The sequence below is a fragment of the Perca fluviatilis genome, chromosome 11 (genome assembly GCF_010015445.1).
Source record: "Perca fluviatilis chromosome 11, GENO_Pfluv_1.0, whole genome shotgun sequence".
NCBI lineage: Eukaryota > Metazoa > Chordata > Actinopteri > Perciformes > Percidae > Perca > Perca fluviatilis.
This window is the reverse complement of record NC_053122.1, coordinates 20,899,336-20,923,664: the sequence shown is the minus strand read 5'-3', so window position 1 is coordinate 20,923,664 and position 24,329 is coordinate 20,899,336. Positions and strand designations below refer to the sequence as shown.

At 36.9% G+C, this 24,329-nt stretch overlaps 2 protein-coding genes across 5 annotated transcripts in view; one reads left to right on the top strand and one right to left on the bottom strand.

Annotated features, from left to right (window-relative positions):
- myl13 (myosin, light chain 13) lies at positions 1-3,069 on the top strand. 2 transcript variants are annotated; one of them, XM_039816986.1, is made up of 6 exons: positions 1-221; positions 1,698-1,725; positions 2,068-2,217; positions 2,409-2,582; positions 2,683-2,794; positions 2,875-3,069. In XM_039816986.1, exons 1-5 carry the CDS (start codon positions 114-116, stop codon positions 2,787-2,789), a joined length of 567 nt encoding a protein of 188 aa, XP_039672920.1. In that variant the 5' UTR covers positions 1-113; the 3' UTR covers positions 2,790-2,794; positions 2,875-3,069. The 2 variants fall into 2 exon arrangements, with proteins under 2 accessions (XP_039672920.1, XP_039672919.1); XM_039816985.1 differs by having other exon boundaries at positions 2,683-3,069.
- A 5,273-nt stretch (positions 3,070-8,342) lies between these two features.
- LOC120568904 (corticotropin-releasing factor receptor 2) overlaps positions 8,343-24,329 on the bottom strand; it is a 32,706-nt gene continuing 16,719 nt past the window's right edge. Inside the window, exons 1-11 of one of the 3 annotated variants that reach the window (XM_039816649.1) lie at positions 24,092-24,110; positions 21,609-21,694; positions 20,928-21,034; positions 19,991-20,108; positions 19,691-19,844; positions 16,474-16,534; positions 16,300-16,372; positions 15,676-15,761; positions 13,376-13,511; positions 12,803-12,844; positions 8,343-11,099 (exon numbers count right to left, since the gene is read on the bottom strand). In XM_039816649.1, the coding sequence (XP_039672583.1) occupies positions 10,959-11,099; positions 12,803-12,844; positions 13,376-13,511; positions 15,676-15,761; positions 16,300-16,372; positions 16,474-16,534; positions 19,691-19,844; positions 19,991-20,108; positions 20,928-21,034; positions 21,609-21,674 (984 nt within the window). In that variant the 5' untranslated portion in view covers positions 21,675-21,694; positions 24,092-24,110 and the 3' untranslated portion in view covers positions 8,343-10,958. Of the gene's footprint in view, positions 11,100-12,802; positions 12,845-13,375; positions 13,512-15,675; positions 15,762-16,299; positions 16,373-16,473; positions 16,535-19,690; positions 19,845-19,990; positions 20,109-20,927; positions 21,035-21,608; positions 21,695-21,789; positions 21,931-24,091; positions 24,111-24,329 lie in introns of those variants that run through there. The other 2 variants (XM_039816648.1, XM_039816647.1) reach the window with 2 other exon arrangements.

Below are 24,329 nucleotides of genomic sequence, written 5' to 3'. Positions count from 1 at the left end.
GTGGCCAGTGGATAAAAGGGCCTAACCTTTACTGGGCCACATCCAACCGCAGTGTGCTGGATCCCTCTGTGTCTGTGTCGGTCCTATACTTTGTCTCCTGAAAGCTTCTGGCGATGGCCCCAAAGAAGAAGGAAGAGCCAAAACCTGCAGCAGCACCAGCACCTAAGCCGCCAGAGCCAGAGCGCCCTAAGACCCCAGAGTTTGACCCTGCAACAGTAACGGTAAAACAAAACAAAAAATGCAATATTAAGCAATGAAACTGTACATCTGCTTAGAGTGTTTTAATATTTGAAATGACCAATGGTTACTCTTACTGGAAATTAAACTTAAAATATAAAGATTTTTTGTATTGGTATCATAGTATACTTTCTATTTATATTTACTATACTTACTATAGGATTATTACTACTAAGGAGATTTCATAAAAAAATGGTTACCAGCCAAGCTGGTATTTATAGAGCTTCAGAGACCCCATGTGATATGAACTTGGCAGTGCAAGCAAAACAGGACTGTACAGCCATTTGATTATGGTGATGCTGGTGATTTGTATAATAATTATAGTTATTTCAGCTCTTTATTAACCTTTAAACATGCAAAATAAATTGTTATAAAGTTAAAGAAGCTGTGACTACTTGTTAGTGGGAGGTTCAGAGGCAAACTAGCTGATACCAGACATCATGGAAAGATCTTCTGCTGACTTGGCCCCTTCTCGATGGATAAATGTTTTCCTGGTTAAGCGAGCCGCTATGTTACAATGGAGCCACAAAATATGATTTTCATTATGTCTCTGAATAGCCGACCACCCGCACCATTCCTCTGAGGGCAAAAGGGTGGAAAAACCGGGAGAAGGAAAAATATAGATAATTACATCCATCACGATCCATCTTTAAACATGCTTAGATAAGTGTTTGGATAATATTTTTACAAAGCTTGTAGGGGCTGGGGTATTGGTAGATAGCCAGACATCAGACAGACACTAAAAGCACTATCTATCATTTTTCAGGGGTATTCAGAACAATAATATTCTTTTGAAGTTTAACTAAATTGTCATACATATAGTTGGTTTAACATTTATCTTCTCTGCTAGAACACCAAAATAATATTGTATAATTGATTTAACCGTACATTCTGACACTACATCCGTAAATATTCACTTAAAAATGTGTTGATCTTTCATACTGCAAAGTATTAGCCTTAAGTGAAAATAAAGTTCTCAACAGATTCCGTTTTCAAGTTTTAAACCACCTTAATGTTTCTAACAAGAAGTGGTTGATGAATAAGCAGCGCATTTTCAAAGTCAGTGCATCAAAACGGTACAGGACATAATTATCAGGTTTAGATTTCTTGACCTTGTTAAAATTGTATTTTACATCCTGGTTCAGTATCAACCATTCCTTGCCACATATTGCATCTAAAAATAAACTCAAATGAAGTGGACAGTAGCAGACAGACTGTGAGAAGGGGGTGTCCGATCCAGGGTCACTGATGAACAATGCACTGTGATCAGTACTGTAACTCGATCTGTTGGATTGGCATTATAAAGGTTGAGGCAAGGCCAGGGGTCAAACTTAACAGTTTCTTCTGTTTTCAAAATGAATTTCCTCTGCTGTAAATCCCACTCACTTGCCTTGTGAACTGCTCTAATTCCTGAATGTTTAGCAGCATCTAACTACCTTATTTTCTTTGTCTCTTTTTAGCTGGAATTCACCCCCGAGCAAATTGAGGGTAAGGTTGAAGTTGTTGTTACAGTTGTCATTTGTGCTTCATGGAGTGTAAGCTATTTATAGAGGGATGGAGTGGTTTGTGTGATCTTGCTCCCCAAGCAACAGCTGTTCGTGGATATTGTTTTAATCTAAGTCAATCCATTTGAAAGGAGATGAAGGCAAAGGTAGAGTGGAACAATTGAATCTTTCTGGTTTTGTCTCTAGCAGCGGACCATTTTATCTGAGGGATGCCATTTTACATTATCACTTTGAAGCATCTCCTTGAGATTCTGAATGCACTCTTGAATCACAATAAACTGAATTAAAATCAGAAGGAATAACCTGTTTTTCATCTTGTTGACAGACTTCAAAGATTCCTTCCAGCTGTTTGACAGGACACCAGCCAATGAGATGAAAATCACTTACGCCCAGTGTGGTGACCTGATTAGGGCTTTGGGCCAGAATCCTACCAACATAGAGATCATGAATGTCCTTGGAAAGCCCAAGCCTGAAGGTGGGTTGTACTGTATGCACCTGAGTGATTCTATTGTTGACAGATTGGTGTTAATACTGCGTTAAATATGGTTCAAAGGCAACATTTGTCGAATACAGAGAAAGGTTCAAATATAGTTCAACATTGGTCATAGCTTAAGCCTGTCCAGTTTTCCTTTTTTTGTTGTTGGTAAAAACACTTTTCCCCCACAGACATGCAGACTAAGATGCTTGACTTTGATCAGTTTCTGCCCATGCTCCAACACATTTGCAAGGCCAAGGACCGTGGAACATATGAGGACTTTGTGGAGGGTCTGAGGGTATTTGACAAGGAGGGGAATGGCACAGTCATGGGAGCTGAGCTCAGGCATGTTCTAGCAACACTGGGTGAGTTGAACAGTCTTGCCACAAACAGATTTTTATAAAGTTGTCATTGTAAGGATGAGTACTGAGCTGACAGTCCTGATTTCTTCCTAATGGACCACAGGTGAAAAGATGAATGAGGGCGAGGTGGAGCAGCTGATGCAAAACCAGGAGGATGCTAATGGATGCATCAATTATGAAGCTTTTGTAAAATACATTATGGCAACTTAAAAAGGGTAAAAGTGCATTTCACCCTGATTGTCATGCATTATGAGATCAATATGAGTGAGTAATGAGTTGTTTCTCCTTCATATAGGAAAGCAAGACCCTGAATTCTTGACAGTAAATCTGTTTCTGTAAATCCCATCTTGTATATTTTTCATTTCCATGCATCTCAGATGGATCTACAACTCATCCATATATCACCTTGTTTTTTTAAGACCGCTTGTGTTGATGCTGTGCACACATTGCACCATATCATAGATCATGGTAAATAAATACAATCATATTGGTGGTGTTCTGTTTTTCAAAACCACGGTTCAAAGCTGCTCCACAACTAACTAAAGAGAGAATTATACACACTGTATCTCACTAGGAGAAGTTTAACTCTGGCACACAGAACTGAGTTCATTAGAAAAAACAATTTTCCGACATGGACTCAGTCAGGCATAAAGGCCTTTTTAATGCAGACATGTTTTACTTGTCATAGGAGGAAAAGCACAGGTGTTAATAATAACACTAATGATGGCTCTGCTCTATTCAAGTGTTCCAGTGAAAGCGACAGTGTGACAGCAAGCCTACATGCACGATACCCAGGACCCTGAAATCAAAGCAGCTAAATTAAATTAAGCCATCACAAATTCTATAATTCACACCTGTGCTTTTTCTACTGTGACATGTCAAAATGTCTTCTTTGAAAAAAGCCTATTGGTGCTAAGAAACTCAGTGCTGCCAGTGTGCAGAAACTAAAATATATAATAATATAATTGTATAATTTAATCTTATCCCAGAGATATCCAACAGGTATACAATAAAAAACACTAGTTTCACATCACTGGGAGAAAAAAAGATATAGGCTAAATAGAGGGTATAGGCACAGGGAAAATAAAAGGGGAAACAAGAAAGGAAAGAAGGCCATCCCACAGAAATTATTTTTTGTTTAGACACATTCACTTCAAGAGACAGCAGTGTATACAAGTACATTAAAGATGAAGACAATTGTACAATTATATAATTTCAAAAATGAAATTATGAAATTCAATTTTATTATATAACATTGTAGTTCTAGCAAGGTGTACATAATGAACTATATTACCTACAGTGGACAGATATTTTATTATTTTGTTATTTTGTTATTTTTTTTTATTTTGTTATTTTACTAAAAGAAAAACAGAAATGAACTACTGTAGGTAGGCCTGAAGCAAAACGTTAGTATTGAATCAGTGTCTCAACTTTCAATACATGCAAAAAATAAACGGTGTAATGGTAATTACCTTCTATAGGCAGCAGGGGGAACTGTTGTTCAAATAATGTCTTCTTTTATTGCAATTAATGGATTCAGTACACACTGTGGGGAAAAAAAACTGCATACCATTACTTTGCTAAATGAATGAAGAACCCTGAAAGCTTGATTGTGGGTTTTCACTCCATTAAAGCTCCAGTCCTGCTTTCATCATATGAAAGCATAATAAATCTCTAAAGTTCACCTGTCACAACCCATCCATCCCACTGGTGGCACAAAAGCGAATGCCGTTTATCATCAAAATCAGCGACACAGTTACATTCATTGCTTATGAACATAAATCTTTCAACACAGATACAGACTCATAATAAACCTAATTAACAACACTGCTAGATGTGTTTCCCCTCACAAAATGCAAAACATGCATTTAATTACTTCTGGTCTATTTCAAACCCACATTTACTGTACTATTAAAGTTAAACAGCACAACCTAATCACAAATGGAATCTGATTAATTTTGTGCTGTTACACTGCTTCTTGAATTTTTTGTGTTTATGGAAGTTTGGTGTTTCATGCATGATTTGCATGATGGAATATCAGTTTCTTTGCCATAGGCAAGCTTAGTATAACAAGTCCACTCACAAGTGTTTTACTAGAGGCTAAAGACAATTAGACCCCTTTATTTTCCCTCAAGCTTTAATTTGAAAAAATATATATTTTATACCTCTAACAATATTATTTTAGCTTAATGTTTACACTGTAAAATATGAAAATAGAGTGAAATCTGTAAACAAATGCTTTTAAAGATTCACCATTCCTTCACACCTCATAATCTTTGGAGAAAAATAATCTTTGTCAGTCTGCTTTCCTCTTGAGCTTGAGTTATATTTAGCCATTATTTGTGCACAGGCAATTTTACACTCGGCCTCTAGGATAGCGCCGTTGCTGGGATATTACGACTCATCTGCACAGCAGAGTATTTTAATAAACTGGCTGTATCTATGGAATAATTTCTTCAATGTGAGCAATTCTCTGTTAGATGCAAGTGCATTTTAACTGTACTCTTACTTTTATATTATTGATTAATGTTATGCATCAGACATATGTTCAGCATTCATTGTGCATTTCATAAGCAAAAGGGTCGAGCTACAGGATATTATTATATTGGCATTTCTTAGAATTTTAGCTTCAGTGTCAGAGACAGCCTTGGACTACAATCGTTTGAATTCATTCCTTCATCAATCTACACCCTTATGCTATAATAACAAAGTGAAAAGGGATTTTAGATTTCCTTTGTAGATTTCCTATATATATATATATATATATATATATATATAAAAGTAAAAGCTGTGACACTTGAAATTCAGTTCAGGGGCCTCCCATTTCTTTCGATCATCTCGGAGATCTGTTACCTTGATTGGAGTCCACCTGTAGTAAATTCAATTGATTGGACATGATTTGGAAAGGCACAAAGCTGTCTATATGAAGTTTCTGCCCAGCACAGTGGAAAAGTATGTGAGCCTAATGTTTTTTTCTGTACAGCCTCTCTTTTAGTCTCTGGAAGGAACTTGTTTTGGTGGAACATGTGCACATAGGGAGGCAAGCTCTGGAATTAAAATGGCTGTCGAGTGTGTGATGAGAATTTTACTAAAAATAAACTTCAATATAATTTGATTGTCAGTTCTATCTCGGAGGATGTTTCCTGAATCGACCAGAGTTTAGAATGCCAACACAAAGAAAGTGGAAGGTGACGGACATCTGGCTGAAAATGAGGGTCATCCGGTGGAACCTCCAGCGGCACCAGAACAATCCCCAACCTGTTCTCACTCCGAACTCGACACTTGGGCAGTGGCTGTCCTCCACCTTGCCCCCCCCTCCTCTCTCCTCCTCAATAGCTACAGACACAGAAATGGCACATACTAAGGAAAGCTCATTGTGGGACTGGCTCTAGTGGCTGTAATTCTGCACCAAGGCTGAATATAAAAGCATCCAAAGAGCACCATGTCATGGGACCTTTAAGAGCGACAACAGTAGCGAGTAGAATGAAAGCCCTAAATTCCACATAAGGACGTTGGTTTGGGGTGGTGGATGGATTAAACAACACAGGACTATCACCCCGGAGACTGGGGTTTGTGTCCAGCGTGTCATGTTTCCTAAACCCAACTGTCGCTTTCTTCTTTTCCTAAACCCAACTGTGCTGTTCTACTTTTCCTAAACCCAACTGTCCTGTTCTTGTCCCGGTCTTCTTTTCCTAAACCCAATTGTGCTGTTCTTGTCCCGGTCTTCTCCTAAACCCAAATGCCCCGTACTTGTCCCACGTCTCACAGAAACTTACCTTTTATAAGCCCACCCATGATCTTTTCCTTAACCTAACTGCGTCAAAGGTGACACCAATAGTCCTTACCAAGCCTGCTTAGATAAAGTGTGTTTAGACATGATGCTAAAGGAGACTTTTAGCGCCAATAACAACGCCAAAGGCACCTGACCAAGCGTCCATATTTTACGAGATGGGAGTGAGAATGTGTTGCAATCCCATAGGCCACCATTGGATTGAGTGAGTGTGATGACATGAGTGTCCCCATTGGCCCTTTCAAAATGTATTCGCGGGACACATGCTTTTACTTCCACTATCTCACATCTTTCAGTTGACTAACTTCTTCAACAGACTGTTGTTGTTGTTGTTGTTGTTGCTGCTGCTGCCACCCGTTTTAACTGTTTTAATGGGTGGGGAAAATAATAATAATAATAATAAACAATCACAAACAGCAGTGACACAAAGCATTTTTAAATAAATTAAGTTGATGGGCCAGTTTTGATATTTTACCATGTAAAAATCAGGGGAATTGAAACTCCAGGAGAACAGCAGGGAGGGGGGGCAGGAAAATCACATGGGTTGGCAGCCAGGGGTTTCATATTTTGTAGTTTTTTTCAATCATATTTATTATGTTATCTATTTTGTTTATAATAGATTGTCAGTGTGTTTTCTTGCAAGATTAGCTCGTGGCTTGCACAAAATTACACAAAACAATCATTTCAGACTGCGAGCGAAGCTCCGTAGCACAGTGTGTGCTGTGTGAACAGCACAATTGCTTAACATCGCCGAAAGGAAGCAGGCGGCGCTTCAGCGGCCGGTGTAAACCCGGTGAAAGATGAACTACTCAAATAACAAAAAGGAGTATAGGCACATTTTTAAGAAAGGTAATTTTATCTTTAAAATAGATCCAACAAAAAATAGCGCAAGAAAACAATGCCAGTGGAACTTAAGTTTAATTAAGTATACTGATCATACATGGTCAAGCCATATTCACGGTTTTGAGCTAGTCAAATTTTTGTCAAACAAAATTCCTCAAGAACCACAGAAAACATACAGCTGTTTTCACAGGCTGAGTAGTACTGCCAAATACCAATGACAATGGACCCTTTGTAAAATCACCAACATGCTTAAAAAAAGTAATGCCACCTAGCATTATTAGAAAAGCAGGCTTTAGAAATGTTAGCTTATCGACCTGAACTTAGTTGTGTTATTTTTGTTTCAAAGTGATGCATAGTGTAATGGGAAAAACCTCATCATAGCATATCAAATGAAGCATTGTTAAGACTATTGGAGGCCTCAGGCCGTCATGCCATTCATTTATTTTTAGCTGAGGTAATGAATGATGAAATGCAATTTAGTATCCACACAAAAGAGCTCAGAGCAAACAATCCAAAATGCAGTGCAGATGTGCTGCTTGCCTCTGGCGCTGCTACACTCCAGAACATCATATCCACTGCCCGCCTTACATGCTGTTGTCAGCCATCAAAAGCATTAATTGTCACAACAAGCCTTTATTAGGCTGCATCAGAGTCTCGGCTAATTGTTTGGGAATGTATAACTTATTGAGTCCTGGGGGTTCTGGACACAGGCAGTAGTTTCTGCTCTACTTCACTCCAGCCCAGCCTGAAATGTAAGAAACTGTATCAACATTTATAACGTGTAGCAGGCACTCTCTCAGGACACTTCCATCACTGAACACTATATTTACAAGAAAGACAATTACATGCCACAGTGCCAGTGAAGCTGCCTTAGTCTAGTCTCATAAGAATAATTATATGACTGAGTCATTACAAGACTGCTGCATTTATTTTTAATACAGTGCTTGGAGAGAGGGATAAATAGCAAATGAATCAACTAAACAGATCCCATTAGTGCATTCTGCAGCTGACGATTGCCTAGTGTAACTGAATTATAACTGTAATGCATCATGTACTCTGTCAACTAAAATCACTGTTGTTTACGAGCTCCCTCAGACATATGAGACCATAAACATGAAAAGCCAAAGAGCAAAAATTGTATGAATTTTATTCAAATCAATTTTTTCCCTTTCACATGTGCATGTACAAATGTATATCAGGAATGCAATGATACATCATTTACAGAGACATTAGCTACATTTTCTTTTGTTTTTAAGGCAACATGGGTGGTTCAACAAAACAAGGTTTTCTATAGAATCAGTAAGTCAAATGTATTCATGTACAGTATTAAGTTAACAAATCTGGAATCACATCATGTACAATAAATGGTGCACAAAATAAAGTCAACAAGATTGGGTCTACAAAGTGCAATTGCAACAATAAAAATATGTAGACAGTAATAAATGCTGGTAAACATGGTTTGTCTCTTTGGTGAGTTTGAACAAATTATTTGTTTTCTTACTTCTGTATGGAAATATTTGGCTAGATAATGTACTTTTCATGTTTACATAAAATGATGAGGTCATGGAAAGATTAGCAGTGTTACAGCTGCATGAGTTGTGATGGTGGAAACAGTTACACTAAAATATTTACATCAAAATCGCTTTGGATGATCATCAACATTTGATATCAGTCCAGTCAAGCAGCAACAACAAAAAGTCTGCTGTAATGTAACAACAATTTACAAATGTAAAATTTACAATTTACTACAAGAAAGTATGATATATTGTATACTCATACAACACCCTCAAACTAATTTGACCACAGAAATTCAGTATTTTTTCTCTTACTTTTGAAAATCCAAATCTAAAGTAGATCCAGTGGATTTAGTCCTGATAAAAGTATGAAATAACATTGCAAATAACTACAGAAAACACAAATAAATAAATACAAACCCAAACTGAAATACACCTAAGATTATTTATTTTCAAAATTGTTGAAAATATGCATATTTGTTTTCTTGCTGAGATCAATACCACTTTCGTGACTGTTGGTTACATTTGAAACTATAGGCAGCAGCTTGTAAGCTTAGCTTATGAGGTTCCATTAGGTTGCCAGGCAACCAGTGGAGACTCCTTTGAACAGAGCCAAGCTATCTGTTTCTATTGTCATCTAACGCTCCGCAAGCACATGAATAGGTATATTTCCAAAAATGTCGAACTATTCCTTTAAACATTCTTAATTGTACCCCCTGACAGAAATCTTCTTCTGATGTTATGCAAATGTTAGGTACACATAAAGGACCATCTGCATCAAAACTTAAGCTTGCAACATAATTCAGACTTTTTTGATCGTTTTTAATCCTTTTCAAAGCTGACATTTCCTCTCCCCTCCTTATCCTTTTAGAGAAAACAAAAAATATTTTTGGAGTTTGACCTTGCAGATAGATGGTTGTTCTCATTAGTGTGTGAGCAGCCTGAGCCAATGTAAGAGTGGGCATTACAGGCAAGTGTTTGGTGCTCACTTCATCAAGCTTCTCTTCTCTTAAACCAGCAGCTTAGTTGTGACACTGATTACTAGAAAAGCCACAAGGATTTCAGAAAGCCAAAAGAATTGAATCTGCTTCCACTGTGCCTGCATGGAGAATCCATACATATACAGTACATTACATAAATGACTTAGAATCACTTTCCCCAACTCTACTGTATGTAATATATAATCTTATCTTTACTTGTTTGGAAGAGAGATGTAATTTGGGATTGCTCATCCATCAGTCTTTAACACGACGCATTACAGTAAATTGTTCACACCCTCCTCTGAGGAGAAAGAAAAAAAGCAAAACCCAGCAAAGGGGAAGCGAAAAATTGAGGTGACAGAGAGGAAGCTGAACAAGTTTTTTAACAATGTTCACAACAGTACAGTATGAAAAAAAATAAAAGAACACAGACTTTAAGTGAAGACTGCTCTGAAGACACATTATAGAGGCTTCATTAGAATGGCTTGTTTGTATAAAATCATCTCATATTGACCAAAATGTATCACCATGTATTGAGATTGTGTGTTGAAAAGTGTTCCATTTTCTTTTCACAAGAGAAATAGTGCATTTTTTAAATCTTATGTCTTTTAAACCATAGTTTTTTATGTTTAATTATCTTTTCTTTCCCAAAGCCTCTTTTCTAGCAGTCAAACGCAGCTGTTGGTGACAAAAAACATTTAACTCAAAGAGCATTTTTGCATTTTGATATTAATTGCACTAAATACAAATCTGAGAGCATTTTTGAGTGCAGCTTGGTCAATGTCTCTCACTAAGTAACAATGGAGCAGATGTCTACACGTGCGTGAGCTGCTGAAGCATCCTTCTGCAAATCCTGTAGGATTATCTTGCTCCACTAACAACCATTAAGCAGTAAGATGAAAGAAGAAGATAGATAAGACTCGCTGTGATGTGACAGTTCGGTGATGATGCCATTTAAGGCTTTTTAATACACTCTAGAAAACATCAAATGCTCTAACACATGTACAATATGTCACCGGAGATACATTTTCCAAGAATCATGTGCCCATTGGACTTCATATGACTTCATAACGTTTTCTTTTAGATGCAATAAATTGTTCTCACCAGACAAGAGAAATTGCCTGGCTCTCCAGTCACACTGGACACATCACGGCCTTGGAATCAGTCCGTTCTGTGAATCACTTTATTGTCTGTACTAGACAAAAATATTAAATCTGTTCCCTTAGATGTTGTCGTAGAGATTATGTTCTGGTCACACAGCTGTGGTCTGTTTGATGCTGTGGAAGCTAATCCTGGTTGGAGACGTGGGGATTGACATGGCTCGAGCCACTCGCACTCGAAGGGCGTGGTTGTCCTGCCAGCGGTGCCACCGTTTCCTTACTGCAGAACGTACCTAAAGTGTGGAGCAGGAATATGATATTATTCTACTCATGAATACTTAATAATCTGACATAAATGTTATAATATAAAACTTTGAACTCTTTCCTTTTGTTACATTTGACATTTTGGGAAATGCGTGTGCTAAACGAGAAGATCGATACCACTCTTGTTTATGTTTATTAAATAGGAAACAACAGCCAGGAAACGGTTGGGTTAGAATAGCAAAAAGACTTGCTCTATCCAAAGGTGAAAAAAACAGCCTATCAGAACCTCGAAAGCTCACTAGTTAATATGTTCCATCTTGTTTGTTTAATCTATACAAAAAGTTGTAACAGAGCTAGGCTAGCTCTTTTTCCCGTTTCTAGTATTTATGCTAAGCTAACTGAACTGTCTCCTGGCTGTAACTCAATACTTAAAGGTGCTCTAAGCGTTGTTGGGTGACGGCACTTCTTGTTGACGTTCAAAGTATTGTCAAACAAAACGAGGCTAGCTCACCCCTCCCTCTTCCTCATCCCGTCCCCTCCCCCTCCCTTCCGTGCTTCTGCACACTAACCCCCCAAACCCCAACCTCAAATCCTTCTTGTCGGTTATTGGCTGGAACGCTTTGTTATGTTATGTTTCATGGTACAGGTTGGCACAATTAGTTTTTGTTGCCGTTTGTGGAGCCTGGGCTGTCTACAGAGACCGCGTTTTTTTACAGTGTATGTTCAGGGGACAGGCAGCTGGCAGATAGTGAGGAGATGTTTGCTGTATGTGACAAAACATTTTGTAGCCTGAAAAATGTGTGACATCTCTTAGAGCACTTTTAACAAACAGATATGTCAAACTATTCTGTCAGTGTTAAATCCTACAGAGAATCCTATGATATAAATTTGATTATAAAAAAGAACAATGTGTAGGTTGAATGAAATGAAATTATTAGGTTAATTTAAATAATAATGTTAAAAGAAAGGTTAGGATTATGTATTCACTCTAAATATTGGACTAGCCAAATGGGACAAATAAGGAGAAAAGATGGGGATTGAGAGACATGCCCAACCCCTTTTTTTTACCCCCTTTTGACATTTTTTAAATGGACAAGAATGGAATGTACTGCAAACAATAAAAAGTATATATATGTGGGCAGTGAGAACAAAAAATTAAAATAATCCCTTAATGACACATAATCACTTTTGCCAATGACAATTTTCACTTGTATTAAAAAATAATAAAATAATTGTGAGAGGGGTGACTTATATCTTGTACAACTCCTCGTCAACTTGACTGCCTCTCCACCCCAAAGTTTCAGTTATTGGAGGGTTGTGAGAGAGCGGCAAGAGGGTCCTTAATTTTTCACAATTAGTGAAATTACAAATGTGTGTAATTCTTATAATGGCATTAATGACTTTCGAACAGCTGGAAGTCTAGCAATTTGCTTTCATTATAATCAGATGGAAAATGACAAAGTTTTCTATTAATATTTAATCCAAATGCTACAATTTAACTAAAACAGAAAATCTTTCAGCAGTTTTTCTTTTTCTTTATGAATGCAACCTGATTCTACCCCCTGCTTGAACTTAGCAAAAATTGTAACTAGGAGGGCTGTTGGAAAAAAAAACTAAACTAATCAAGGAAATCCATGTGGGGCTTTATTAAGATCATAGATCAAGAAACACATTAACACAACTTAATTAAATTCATAAATACTGAGCCTGATGCAAAACTTCAGTGACTCACCTCTCCATTTAGAAAGCAGTAAAACACTGACACAAAGAACCCCTGCAGAAAAAGATACATTACTATTAATAGAAGTCAATGCAGCTGTATTGTGTAGTGGCACCTTAATTTAAGATCAGAGAATTCAGATGCAGTGGTGAAAATAAAAATAAAAATAAATTAAGAGAGCTATTGGGAGAAACTCTTGTCATGCCAAATATAATTTTTCACTGAAGAATCTCTGCTTGAAATCCATTTTTTTTTCAACCTACTCAGTCGTAAATTTAGGCCCAAAAGATGGTAAGATGAATACAAAAATGGCCACAGAGCAGAACCCATGCCCACATTGCCTTGTTAGTCTGTCAACTGAGAGCACTGCATGAGGCAGGAAGGCTGCTGTGTGAACTGTAAGCACAGCCAGGATGCTACTTCAAATCATCTTCCCACAATAAGTCTCATGACTGAGGAGAAGTAATACAGTACAACTCTGTGATAAAAAAAACCATTAAGAAATCAGTATGACTCCCATTGTTCATTTAGTTAGTTTTTTTATGGTTGGCCAGTGTTACACTGCATCATAATCCTCAGGCTTACCTGAAAAGACTGTAAAAAGGAGTTGAAATAGATGAAAACAATTTGTGCAATGTCGTCCTCCCCCGGATTCACGAAGAACAGCATGTAGGTGATGCCTAGCAGAGGTAACAAGACCAGTGTTGCTTTCACAGCTTTCCTGTGAAGACAGGGATGGAAATCAGCACCCCCATTTATACAAAATACTATAATAAGAACTTGGATTCCATCCAAGTTGATTTTCGAAAAGGTGTGATTCTGTGTGATACTTAATGAGTAATTTACTAATGTTTAAGAGATTAAGTTTTGACCATCAATAAAAACAAAGGGGGGGGGGGATTGCCAAGTTTAAAATGATATGATTTTATGATGATTTATTTGGTAATAATGCATTTCGAAATCTTTACGTTTTTTACTTTATTCTAGTACAGTGCCCGTTCAAAAAGTGCCTGTTTGGAATGGGCCAATTAGTGGAGGTATTTTGCCAACGGTAATGTTATTAGTGTTATACGTTAGCAGCACACTTGAACAACTGGACCCAGGGTGAGACGCAGAGGGGGCAGCTCTCTTTGTCAGCTCCAAGATGACGTTACCTTCTGCTGTGTGCATACAAGTGGTGAACTTACAGCTGACAGCAATTTAATATAATATAGTGTCTGGCTTTTTTTTGATATCCAGTGTCTGCAAAAATGCCTTTTTATTGAGTTTTCTCTTGGCAAAATGCTCAGAGTAAATTTAAGCTGGGCTATTATTGTGAAGGGTAGAAATGCGTAGAGCCAGCGTTATGCCAGCGGGGTTTTTTTCAACCTTTTTTCCTCAACCTTTATTGTGCGATTGTTTAGTTTTATTGACAATTTATCAATATTCAATATCCAACACTGTCCAAACTGCTACAAATTCCAAACGTTCATTGGGTACCCAGGACATCAAATGTGAAGTAGATCGGATGAACGGTTTTCGAGATATTTGAAAGACAACGGACACACACACACACACACACACACACACACACACACACACACACACACACACACACACACACACACACCTTCATTTATAGTTAGATAAACTAGCAGGTCTGCAGTAAGAAATGTCATTAATACAGAGTTTCACAATTATCCATAAAGTATGCACCTGTAAATGTTATTATGAGTTAATAAATTGATCTTGTTTTGGAGGTTCTGCATCTCTTTACTAGATGGTAAGTTGTTGAACTGTCCATTGGAGTGTTTTTTTTTCTGATTAACTAAAAAGTTCCAGATCTGAGAACCTGAGATGTTTAAAATGAAGTTGGGGTTTTAATATGAGATGATACTGTATACTGTATTCTCCAAAAGAAATTCCAATAATCATGACTGTGCCATGCAAGCAATTTACACATTACAGAAAATCCCATTTGGTCCTTGTTGTCCTTGTATTGTTTATGCAATTCTGGTAAAACCGACAGCATTTTGAAGGAATTATTATGTTCTAAATTTGGGTCAACAATTTATGCCTGACACTTCTCTCCTTCACTCACTTAAACCTGCGCGGCTCACGTCAGCATATCTGTCACACCACGACCGTAAATCCCAGTGCAGCCTGAAAAGCCTGAATTAAAGTTACGTGAGCTGTGACACAAACACACACTCGAAATAATCCCCCAAGGAGAAATATACACTTGACACAGTGATCAAAAATGAGAAAGCAAACTCACAATTCATTGGTCAGATGCACAACCTAACAACATAAAGCGGAAGTGTGCCAAGTCAGAGATGTTTGCCACCTCCAAAGAATACTGGTGAGACTAAAAGAAATGAAGTCAATTTCTTTGTCTAGACTTCATTTTCATTCTTTCTACTTTATCTATAAATTAAATTCCAACTAGATTTTGAAGGAAATGAGCATGTACCATATGATATTGGAAGAGTTTGGGAATAAAATGCATTAAAGAAATAGGTTTCAGGGTGTTAATGTGATTTATTGATTTTAATTTGCCACAATAATTGCAATAACAGGCAATCCTTAGCCTGGAAGAGGCGCATGAACAATAATTAATCTTTAATATTGCAGCACTGGCAGTGATTTGACTCTGTAGTCATTATCATTGGATCCTCTGATCCCCAAAAAGTCTTGAGGGTGTGTGTGCAATGAAGTCAGAATTTAAACAGTGACAATAATTATACAAATGTAATACTAGTTTGCTTTCTAATCAGCTACTTTGAGGCTAAAATGTATTTATTCAGTTAAAAGACTACATGTTGTCATTGCAAGGAGCAAACAGAAGAAAAAAATAATGTCATGTCATTTCTACATTTATAAAATCATCCACACTATCAACTCACCTGTACTGTATTGTTTCAGACGTGGTTGAAGCTCTTAGTTTGGTCATAAGTATTCGTACTATGTTGAAGAGGAAAACAAAGTTTATCTAGACAAACAACATAGACAAAATAATTAGTTTGGACCCCGTGCTAATGGCTTACATTGAAATACACCGAGAGCCATTTTCTGCAGCGAACATAATCTGCTAATTAAATGCTTAGTAGTAGTAGAGGGTAACACAAGTCAAAGCCATCTCCTGTCTCAACAACAAAATGTAAGAGAAGCACACAAATCAGAACTGGTCGCCCCTACATGCTGGTAACAGCTTGCACAAAACCATTAGCGGATACATTCCTATGAATACAATTTCTTATTTTTTGGATTATTATACGTTGGAATGCCTGGACCCATCAGGAAGATTAATTCCACCTTTCTAACAAGCTATATGCATGATAGAAATGGCTTTCATTATAAAACCATTTACATTTAGGGCAATATTTTTTCATTAGTTTACACCTTCAAGCAGACATTAGTGATAAATCTCATGTTAGTGTAAATTGTGTGTTATATGATGAATAGTTCTAACAATTAATGTGAAAGATAATGGGATGCACAGTGCAATGCCTTGGTGGGTTGTTGCTTACCAGTAGCACAAGAATAACTGGTCCCTGGTAAATATAGTCCATATATTTTCCAGGCTCTTTACCAAACCAACATCTGTTGACAGAAGAAAACTAATAATCAATACCAGGATATTAAAGAAAACATTTAAGAAAACAGTATTGGCAAATACAAATACCTATTTATTGGATACTTACTGTTCATCTTCATAATACAACTTTCCTATGGCCCAAGCTACTATTATAGGTAATGGAATACCTGGAGTAAAGAAATGAAAGGATTCATGTTTGTCAGAAAACATTTACAGTATGAGGGGCATAGGATATTGTTAGAGAAAAACTTAAAAAAACAAAAACATGAATTAATTTTATTAATTAATTTAGTAAACCAAAGTACAAATGGATTTGGTAACGCTTTTTTTCTCAGTATCACTGTCAGAATAATCAAGGTGGAAATCACAGAACAATTTTTTTTACAACAGTAGCGCATAACTGTGTGCAGCTTGATGACAATGGGGAAAATGAACAAGCCTAGCTACGTGCTCCTTCCAAAAAAAAAAGAAGAAAACATGCTCCCATATTTCTCTTCTTTCTCTTCTTCTGAAAAACAACATTTTAAGTCTAAATTGGCTTCACAGTCATATGTTACACAACTCAGGAACCACAGCTGCTGCCCTTTTAGAGGTCGGGTGGAGAAATGATCGCTATATGTAGCCTAAATGAATCTGAAAAATAAATGTTGTCTTTCTTGACATATGTATGGAAATCATTTTTTTAAATCAGTTGAAATCATCTCAGAAAAAGAAGAGTGCATGTTAAATTCTCAAAACAGACTGAATAGACTGTTAGGGAGAATTCCGCCAGCTTTATTAAGGATTTTTATTTTATTCGCGCACGAACACTTGTGTCTACTGCAACCTAATCTTTTCTGTGGTCTGCATATTACAAACTGTGCTGCACGAGAACCTTTTAGCTGCTTTTTGTAGTACAGTAAGATTGTAGTAAAATAAAAAGCAATAAAGCCCTTTGGGATATCTCACTGTTCCCCCACAGCACTACGGACTGTAGTTCAAGGAGACTGTGCTTCTTTTAACAAGCAGTTCATTCTTGACTTTTTCACCCTGCCTGTCAAGCTAATTTAGCTTCTAGCCAAATATCGTTATTGAGTGGACAAATCAGGTGACAGAAAGCTTATCAGATACGGGAAGTTTTATAGACAAAGTTAACCAGATGTTTGTAAAGGTAAAGTGATGAGTAATATCAACTTTAATGGAGCTGAAAGTGTACAAGTCTTAACCTATTTGGATCCCAGCTATCATCAGGCCTCTGGTGGAAGACAGATTTAATTTCCTCCACTTCCATCATTTCATTAATGAATTCTAATGAACAATCTCTCAAGACTTATATCAGGGATGCAATGAGGAATTAATCTTTTTACTAGTGTGTGGTTTCCACAATGCAGCAGTTTCAAGCATAAAAAACAAATTAAATTGTACAGATTATACGTCAAGCAAAATGCTGACCAATCAGAACAGCCTGGGCGAAACAGAAGAGTTTCAGACAGAGGGTGAATACAGGTTTATTCAGACAGACAGTATGAGAAAACCAGCCATTAAACAAACAATGTGTTATTTGAACATTAAAGCATGTGAACATGTTCGGTAACACTTTACTTGAAGTTTTCTACATAAGAGTGACATGACACTGTCATGAATACATGACACTCACATGACACAGTCATGACACATGAACCCTAACCCTAACCCTAATGTGTCATGACAAAATCGAATGATACTTACTAAAAAAGAGTTATGTCATAAACGTTTATGACTTGTTAATAATGTTTTATGACACGTTAATGACAGTGTCATGTCACTCTTATGTAGAAAACTTCAAGTAAAGTCTAACCACATGTTCTAGTAGAAAACCAAAATACAAGTATGGACCTGAATTTGAGCATAATATTGGACCTTATATGGGAAGTCATTTTTTCTATTCTATGTATTACATTGTAAAAAGTTACAATATTTGATATATGGTTTATGGTATGTGCACAGATATGGATTAAAACCAAATTTAACCTACACCTGCTGCAGGAGTACTAAGGGAATTTCCTAGTATTGATGTGTTGAATTTACTGAAAGAGGAATCTGTACAGACAATCTAATCATGACAAGCTGTCAGTAACTTCATACTGTAATCGAGTCATTAAAACTAGATTGATATGATTGATATCTCCCTTTGGTTATTTCTATTTTAAAGCCAATATGAAGCACCAAATCATGTCATCCATGTGGTGTCAATACCAATCATATGTCATCTGCTGGTTATCTAATCCATTCTTATGTTCATAAATCTCTGTTGAGTCATTTTAGCATGACCTAGATGCATTAAAGTATGTGTATATTTTTCATCCTGTAAGAACATACAAAGTGCATTACATAAACAGACAGAAAGGAAATGTCAGACTGGCTCAGGAAACCATACATGCATGTTTTTCTGCCTCAAGATGGACTATTCTGACACCATGCTTTTTCTAATACTGTAGTTGAAGTCAAGGTGAGCATAGATAATTTATGTGGTTGTGATGGGGCTTATGTTCATTCTATCACTGCAAGTCAAGCACAAATAATGACATTTTTCACACTTCACTGCAGCTCTGTTCTCTTATGAACTTAAAGCCTTATCTTGAGTCTCTCCCTCCGCTTCAAGACTTTACATGAAGTGCATTCAGTCAAGCAAAGGTTTACTTTGAATTGGGGAGAAATGCAACGTTACACTGTGGTTCAGTTGTTTCACAATCTGGTTTTAATTTAAATCTGTACAATATATAAAATTCTGAAAGTGATCATTTTGGGCAGATATTTACAAATATCTTCAATGTACAGTATGTAAGCATATATTATTATGTCAAAAATACTCAGTTAATCCAAAACATGTACAGTATATCAGTAACTATGGAAATTTGAACATGACAGCTGTGCAAATCTGCTGATGAAGATCAAGATTAAAAACTAATAAATGGACTTTGACTGAGTCCAAGGTAAAGAATAAGCTTTGAAACACAATGAATTATCTTGATTTGGAGTCATTAAACACCAAATACATATCAATCTACAAAATCAATGCATTTGAGGCCATAAAGTATCAAGTTAAACTGGACTTTAAATTGGGCTTTGTGGCCTGGCCAACTCAGCTTCTAATACTGTATCTGCAATTTTAATTCCATAAGAAAAACTATTATAAAAACTAGGAATAGGTTTATACCAGAAAACACATATCCATGCAACACTTCTACTGCCATTTACTATATTCATTCAAAAGTAAAAATATTGTAAGTGTATCTAACTGAATCACGCAGAGCCAAGAACCGAGTGAAGTGTTACTAATGCACTTTCAACATAGACATACTCACACCAGCCGATGAAAAGGAAGACCCACTTTCTGAGCTTATCAGTTGAATAAGTCATTACAATGGCTGTGTGTAGGTAACATCCTTCAACAAACATCCAGAAGAAGTTTGTCACCACAAAGTAGTTGTATATTGTTGTAATTAATCGACACCAAGGCTGAAAACAACAACAACACAAGACTCAGTAAATTGCAACAGAAATACTTGATATAAAGTTGTGTGTAGCTTAACCTTTTAAGAATGTCTAATGACTTTATATAGTTAGTGCATGCAGTACACAATATTGTAAAACAATGCTGTTACCTCATTGCTCTCATGAATATTGTGGTCAATCAACTGAAGCAAAAACCACATAACATTTCTCAGTATGAACGTGGTGATCAAGTTCCAGTGGATGATGTTTCGAAGACATCGTATGCTTCTATAATAAAAGGAATGTCTTATTATCATGCTTTCATAGAGTCGGTACAGCTTATTCAAATTAAAGTGAGATTAGGGCTGAATAATATTGGCCTTTTATTATACTGTCCATAAGTTGTTGGCCATTCATATAACAGCTAGAGGCTGCAATATTACATGCAAACAGTCCATACAACATTTGTTTATTTATGTATTACATAATTTCATTTATCCAAAAAAGAAATTCTCAATTTACTTACTTCCTTGCACTGTAGCCATGGATGTACATAGGCTACTAGAACTATGAGGTGTAGCGTGTTTTTATATGATTTCAAAGATTCATGGACGTGCCAAGAATAAACATATGTAGGGAATCACTAAGTAGTTTTGGATTGTTCTATGAAATCCAAAGAGATTTAATTTCAAAACATATATTGGCTATTTTGGTCTTTAAAGTAATTTAAGAAATCAATATTTGCTTTGAGAAACCCACATCTATCACACCATAGTGCACAACACAGCGGCTGTTTAATATCTGCAATGTGTGTGCAGTGTGTGTGTGTGTGTGTGTGTGTGTGTGTGGGGGTGTGTGTGTGGGTGTGTGTGTGTGTGTTTAAACCAGGACATGAAAAGGTATGACTGCTAAGAAGAAAGTGTTATAAAAATGCCCATTATGTCTTTCTCAGTGCTCCAGCTGAGCCGAGCTGCAGAGATCATTTCTTTTGACATAAGCGAGCTAACGATAAGCAGTCCGAGCACATTACGTGAATTTCCCTGATTGTCCTCTATGAGGTCTCATGCATACAGGACACATTTAGATAGGGACTATTTCTGTACTTGCCTTAAGCACAAGAAGAGAATGAAGGCCACGACTAGAGCTCCCACAGAGATACAGTGACCTAGGTAGTTGATGATCAGCGCTATTTTATAATGCATTGGATATTTTCTCTGTAAAAACAAGACGTGAATTACTTTTTGAGTGCAACTACTGGATAATAACACAAAGAAAAGAGGTTAACGATACTAAAAGACATAATTAGAACCAGGTTGTATCTATTCATCTATCTAGGCTTCTTTGTTTTGAGGTGTAACTAAAGTGAGAGAAAGCACTTCAGATGTCATGGCTTAAAATTATCTGAGAAAATAGAGCAAGGCCCAGAAATACACATAATTAGGAGACATGATGTGAGGTAATCAGGCCAAAACTCATTACATGCAATACATCAGTCTTACGGTTTGTCCCCGGGCTTTGCTTATACGGACACAGGCAAGACTGTAGTATTTGTTAAGTCGTCTGGAAACAAACGTTTAAACCGTTTAGCTGCAGTACAGTTTGTAGAAAAACAAAATTCAATTCATTAAGCGTTAAGTAATCAAAACACCACATTACTTGGCTAGATCTGATAGGTATTCCCTGTGTGCCATTACTGTTATGATGAGAAGCTGTGATGAGCATTTATTTAACACGGATAACAGATTGCTTACACAATGAGGGACAACAGGATTGTGACGTCACACTAACCTTCTCCTCCAAAATGGGTTCACAATTGGAGTAATTGCTTTTCAATGCCCACGTCCCATTATCCATGCATTCCCTGTAAGCACTCACTGCAAGGAAAGAGTGAGAAGGACAGATGAGAAAACAATGAGTAATAAGTAATAAGTGTAGCATTGTTGCAAACATTGATCATGTTTTAAAGTACTTGTTAATCTCTAAGATTAGTTGGTCTGTTCAAATCTCCCATCTATATTCACCACCAGACACCATTCAGCTGAGTCAGTGCTGGAGCAGGGCAAGGTTATAGTTAAGTGCTTGCCAAGTGGGTAAGCAACAACATCCCTGTAATTCCTTAGAGCTCAGTCACTACTATCTGTCTGAGTTACAGAAAACCAACTCAGCAATACAATTTATATTCATGGTGTAGAAATGCAAAGCCTCTTACTCTGTCAGTTCATTTGCATATCTTTTAAGCCTTTTAATCTTTCTATAATCAACTTTGAGCTGAATTTGTAATTTTGCAGTTCCTCACCACGCATTCAGAAGGCCCTTTATGTCTTTAACATTGAGAAATATATAAGTTATTTTCTTCTATTATGTTAAGACCAGACACTTAAAATGATAATTTAAACCACTTTGCTTCCAAGATGCACATCATTTACTGTATGTAGATTATTGTATTATCGTGTATGAAAACTCACATCAATTATGAGTTTGCTGTCAAAAGCTTCAACTGTGATTTATACTATTAAAAATATTAGACTGCACATTATTTTTACCGGTGATATTCAACTCCAAATAAATGCTTTGCAAATTAGAAATGAGTTAAGTTATTGGTTGCGTTTGAAGCAGGAAGTTTTACATTCAATCACAGTAATGATGTTACCACATAAAATTAGACCATGCAGAGGCAATTTAGTGATATCCCTGCAGTTGTGGTATTGACCGTCTTCAAATAAATTAAATAATTTTCATAATGAGTTTATGGTCTCAATCGCTAGTTTTAAGTCTTCTGCAATACAGAATGATGTTCATTTTTTGAATTATGGTCTCGTTGATTTTAAAATCGGCAATAAAACAGGGGGTGTTTTAGGGCGTGGCTATGATGTGCTTGCCAATGAAAGTGTGTAACATAACGTGGCTCCTCCTTCACTCTTCCCTCTCGTCTAAAATCGTCACATCCGCAACCAGGATGGCTGCACCCGTAACAGCAAACTCGACGGCTCATAGCAGATCTCCACAAACCAATGGGTGACGTCACACATGCTCTGTCCATTAATATTATACAGTCTACACTCACAAGTAATACAACACTGAGTTAAACCCAGAGATGGCAAAAGTACTCACTTCCCGTACTTAAGTAGAAGTACAGATACTTGTGTTAAAAAATACTCTGGTAAAAGTAGAAGTACTGATTTAACTTCTTTACTTAAGTAAAAGTAACAAAGTACAGGCTTTGAAATGTACTTAAAGTATAAAAGTAAAAGTAGCCTAAATACGAACCATACGCACTTTTATGCAAAGCTACCTGGACCACACAAGTTTCTAGAGTGCAAGATGAGAAACTTCAGTGGACATAAAAACCAGGCTCTTTATATGCCATTGTCTACATTTTAAATGGATGTCTGCCAAACATCACATATATGATTATTGTGACAGAGACTGGGACTCCAGCTTAATAAGATTCTGACTGAGTAGCAAGATATGGATTCAATTGTGATTCTGTGAGAATTCACAGATCCAGTTTCTCTTTTTTAATCGTCCCCTTAACATTTAAAGGAATCTACATGTATGTGTGTGCTCAAATATAGAAAGAAAATAAAGGATACAATATGAATTACTAAACAGATTAATTAAGAAGTTCCCCATACTTTTAGAGTTACACAGCACATTGGCCAGGAGTCATACTTGATGCCTCCTAGCCTATCTCAAACATCTCTCTCAGATAAGGCCAGGGATGATTGGGAATGTCTTGCTGCTTCTCGCCTAATCTCTGGGATCTCTGTTTTCTTCATTTTCAATCATGTCGCCATCCATACTACTAGTGCTAACGTTACCACCATCAAGCTGCAATTATTTGCCGCAAATGAATGCAGAATGCGGCCGAATCTGTCGAGTCGTCTTGTAGTGGCGCGTTACATGTAACGTAGCCTACAGTATATTCCCATCCAATTAGATTGAATTCGGTATTGATCACGTGAAAAATAATAACGGTAACTCCAGTGAAATTATTTGAAACTTGTTAAGGACTAGATTAGGACCGTATTTAAAGCTGATACTGGTTTCCAACTTCGCCCCCCCTCCCTCCCCCCCAGGTGTGTCTGTAAAACACGGACAGAGACAACTTCTCTCTTTTAATGCTTTACAAGCAACGTGAAACCTAGCTAACAGGTGAAGAACACAAACAACTAAATCTCTAGCTAACCTAATTTAACTGTGCAGGAACTACAGACTAATAATACAACAACAGGCTTAAATGAACTGACAACAGAAGTTATACGACTTACAGTTCTCAAGGACGCACACACACGATCTCAACTGATTATCCTCCGGACAGCAGTCTCTCTCTCTTTTTTCTCACTTTCTTCTGTGTGGCGCACGCGCCCGCTCGCGGTGTGAGGCGCGTGTCCGCGCTATTCACCGACATTACGACCTCTTGTACAAAACTAAAGTAACGAGCCAATTTTTAAAATGTAAGGAGTAGAAAGTACAGATATTCGTGTTAAAATGTAAGGAGTAAAAGTA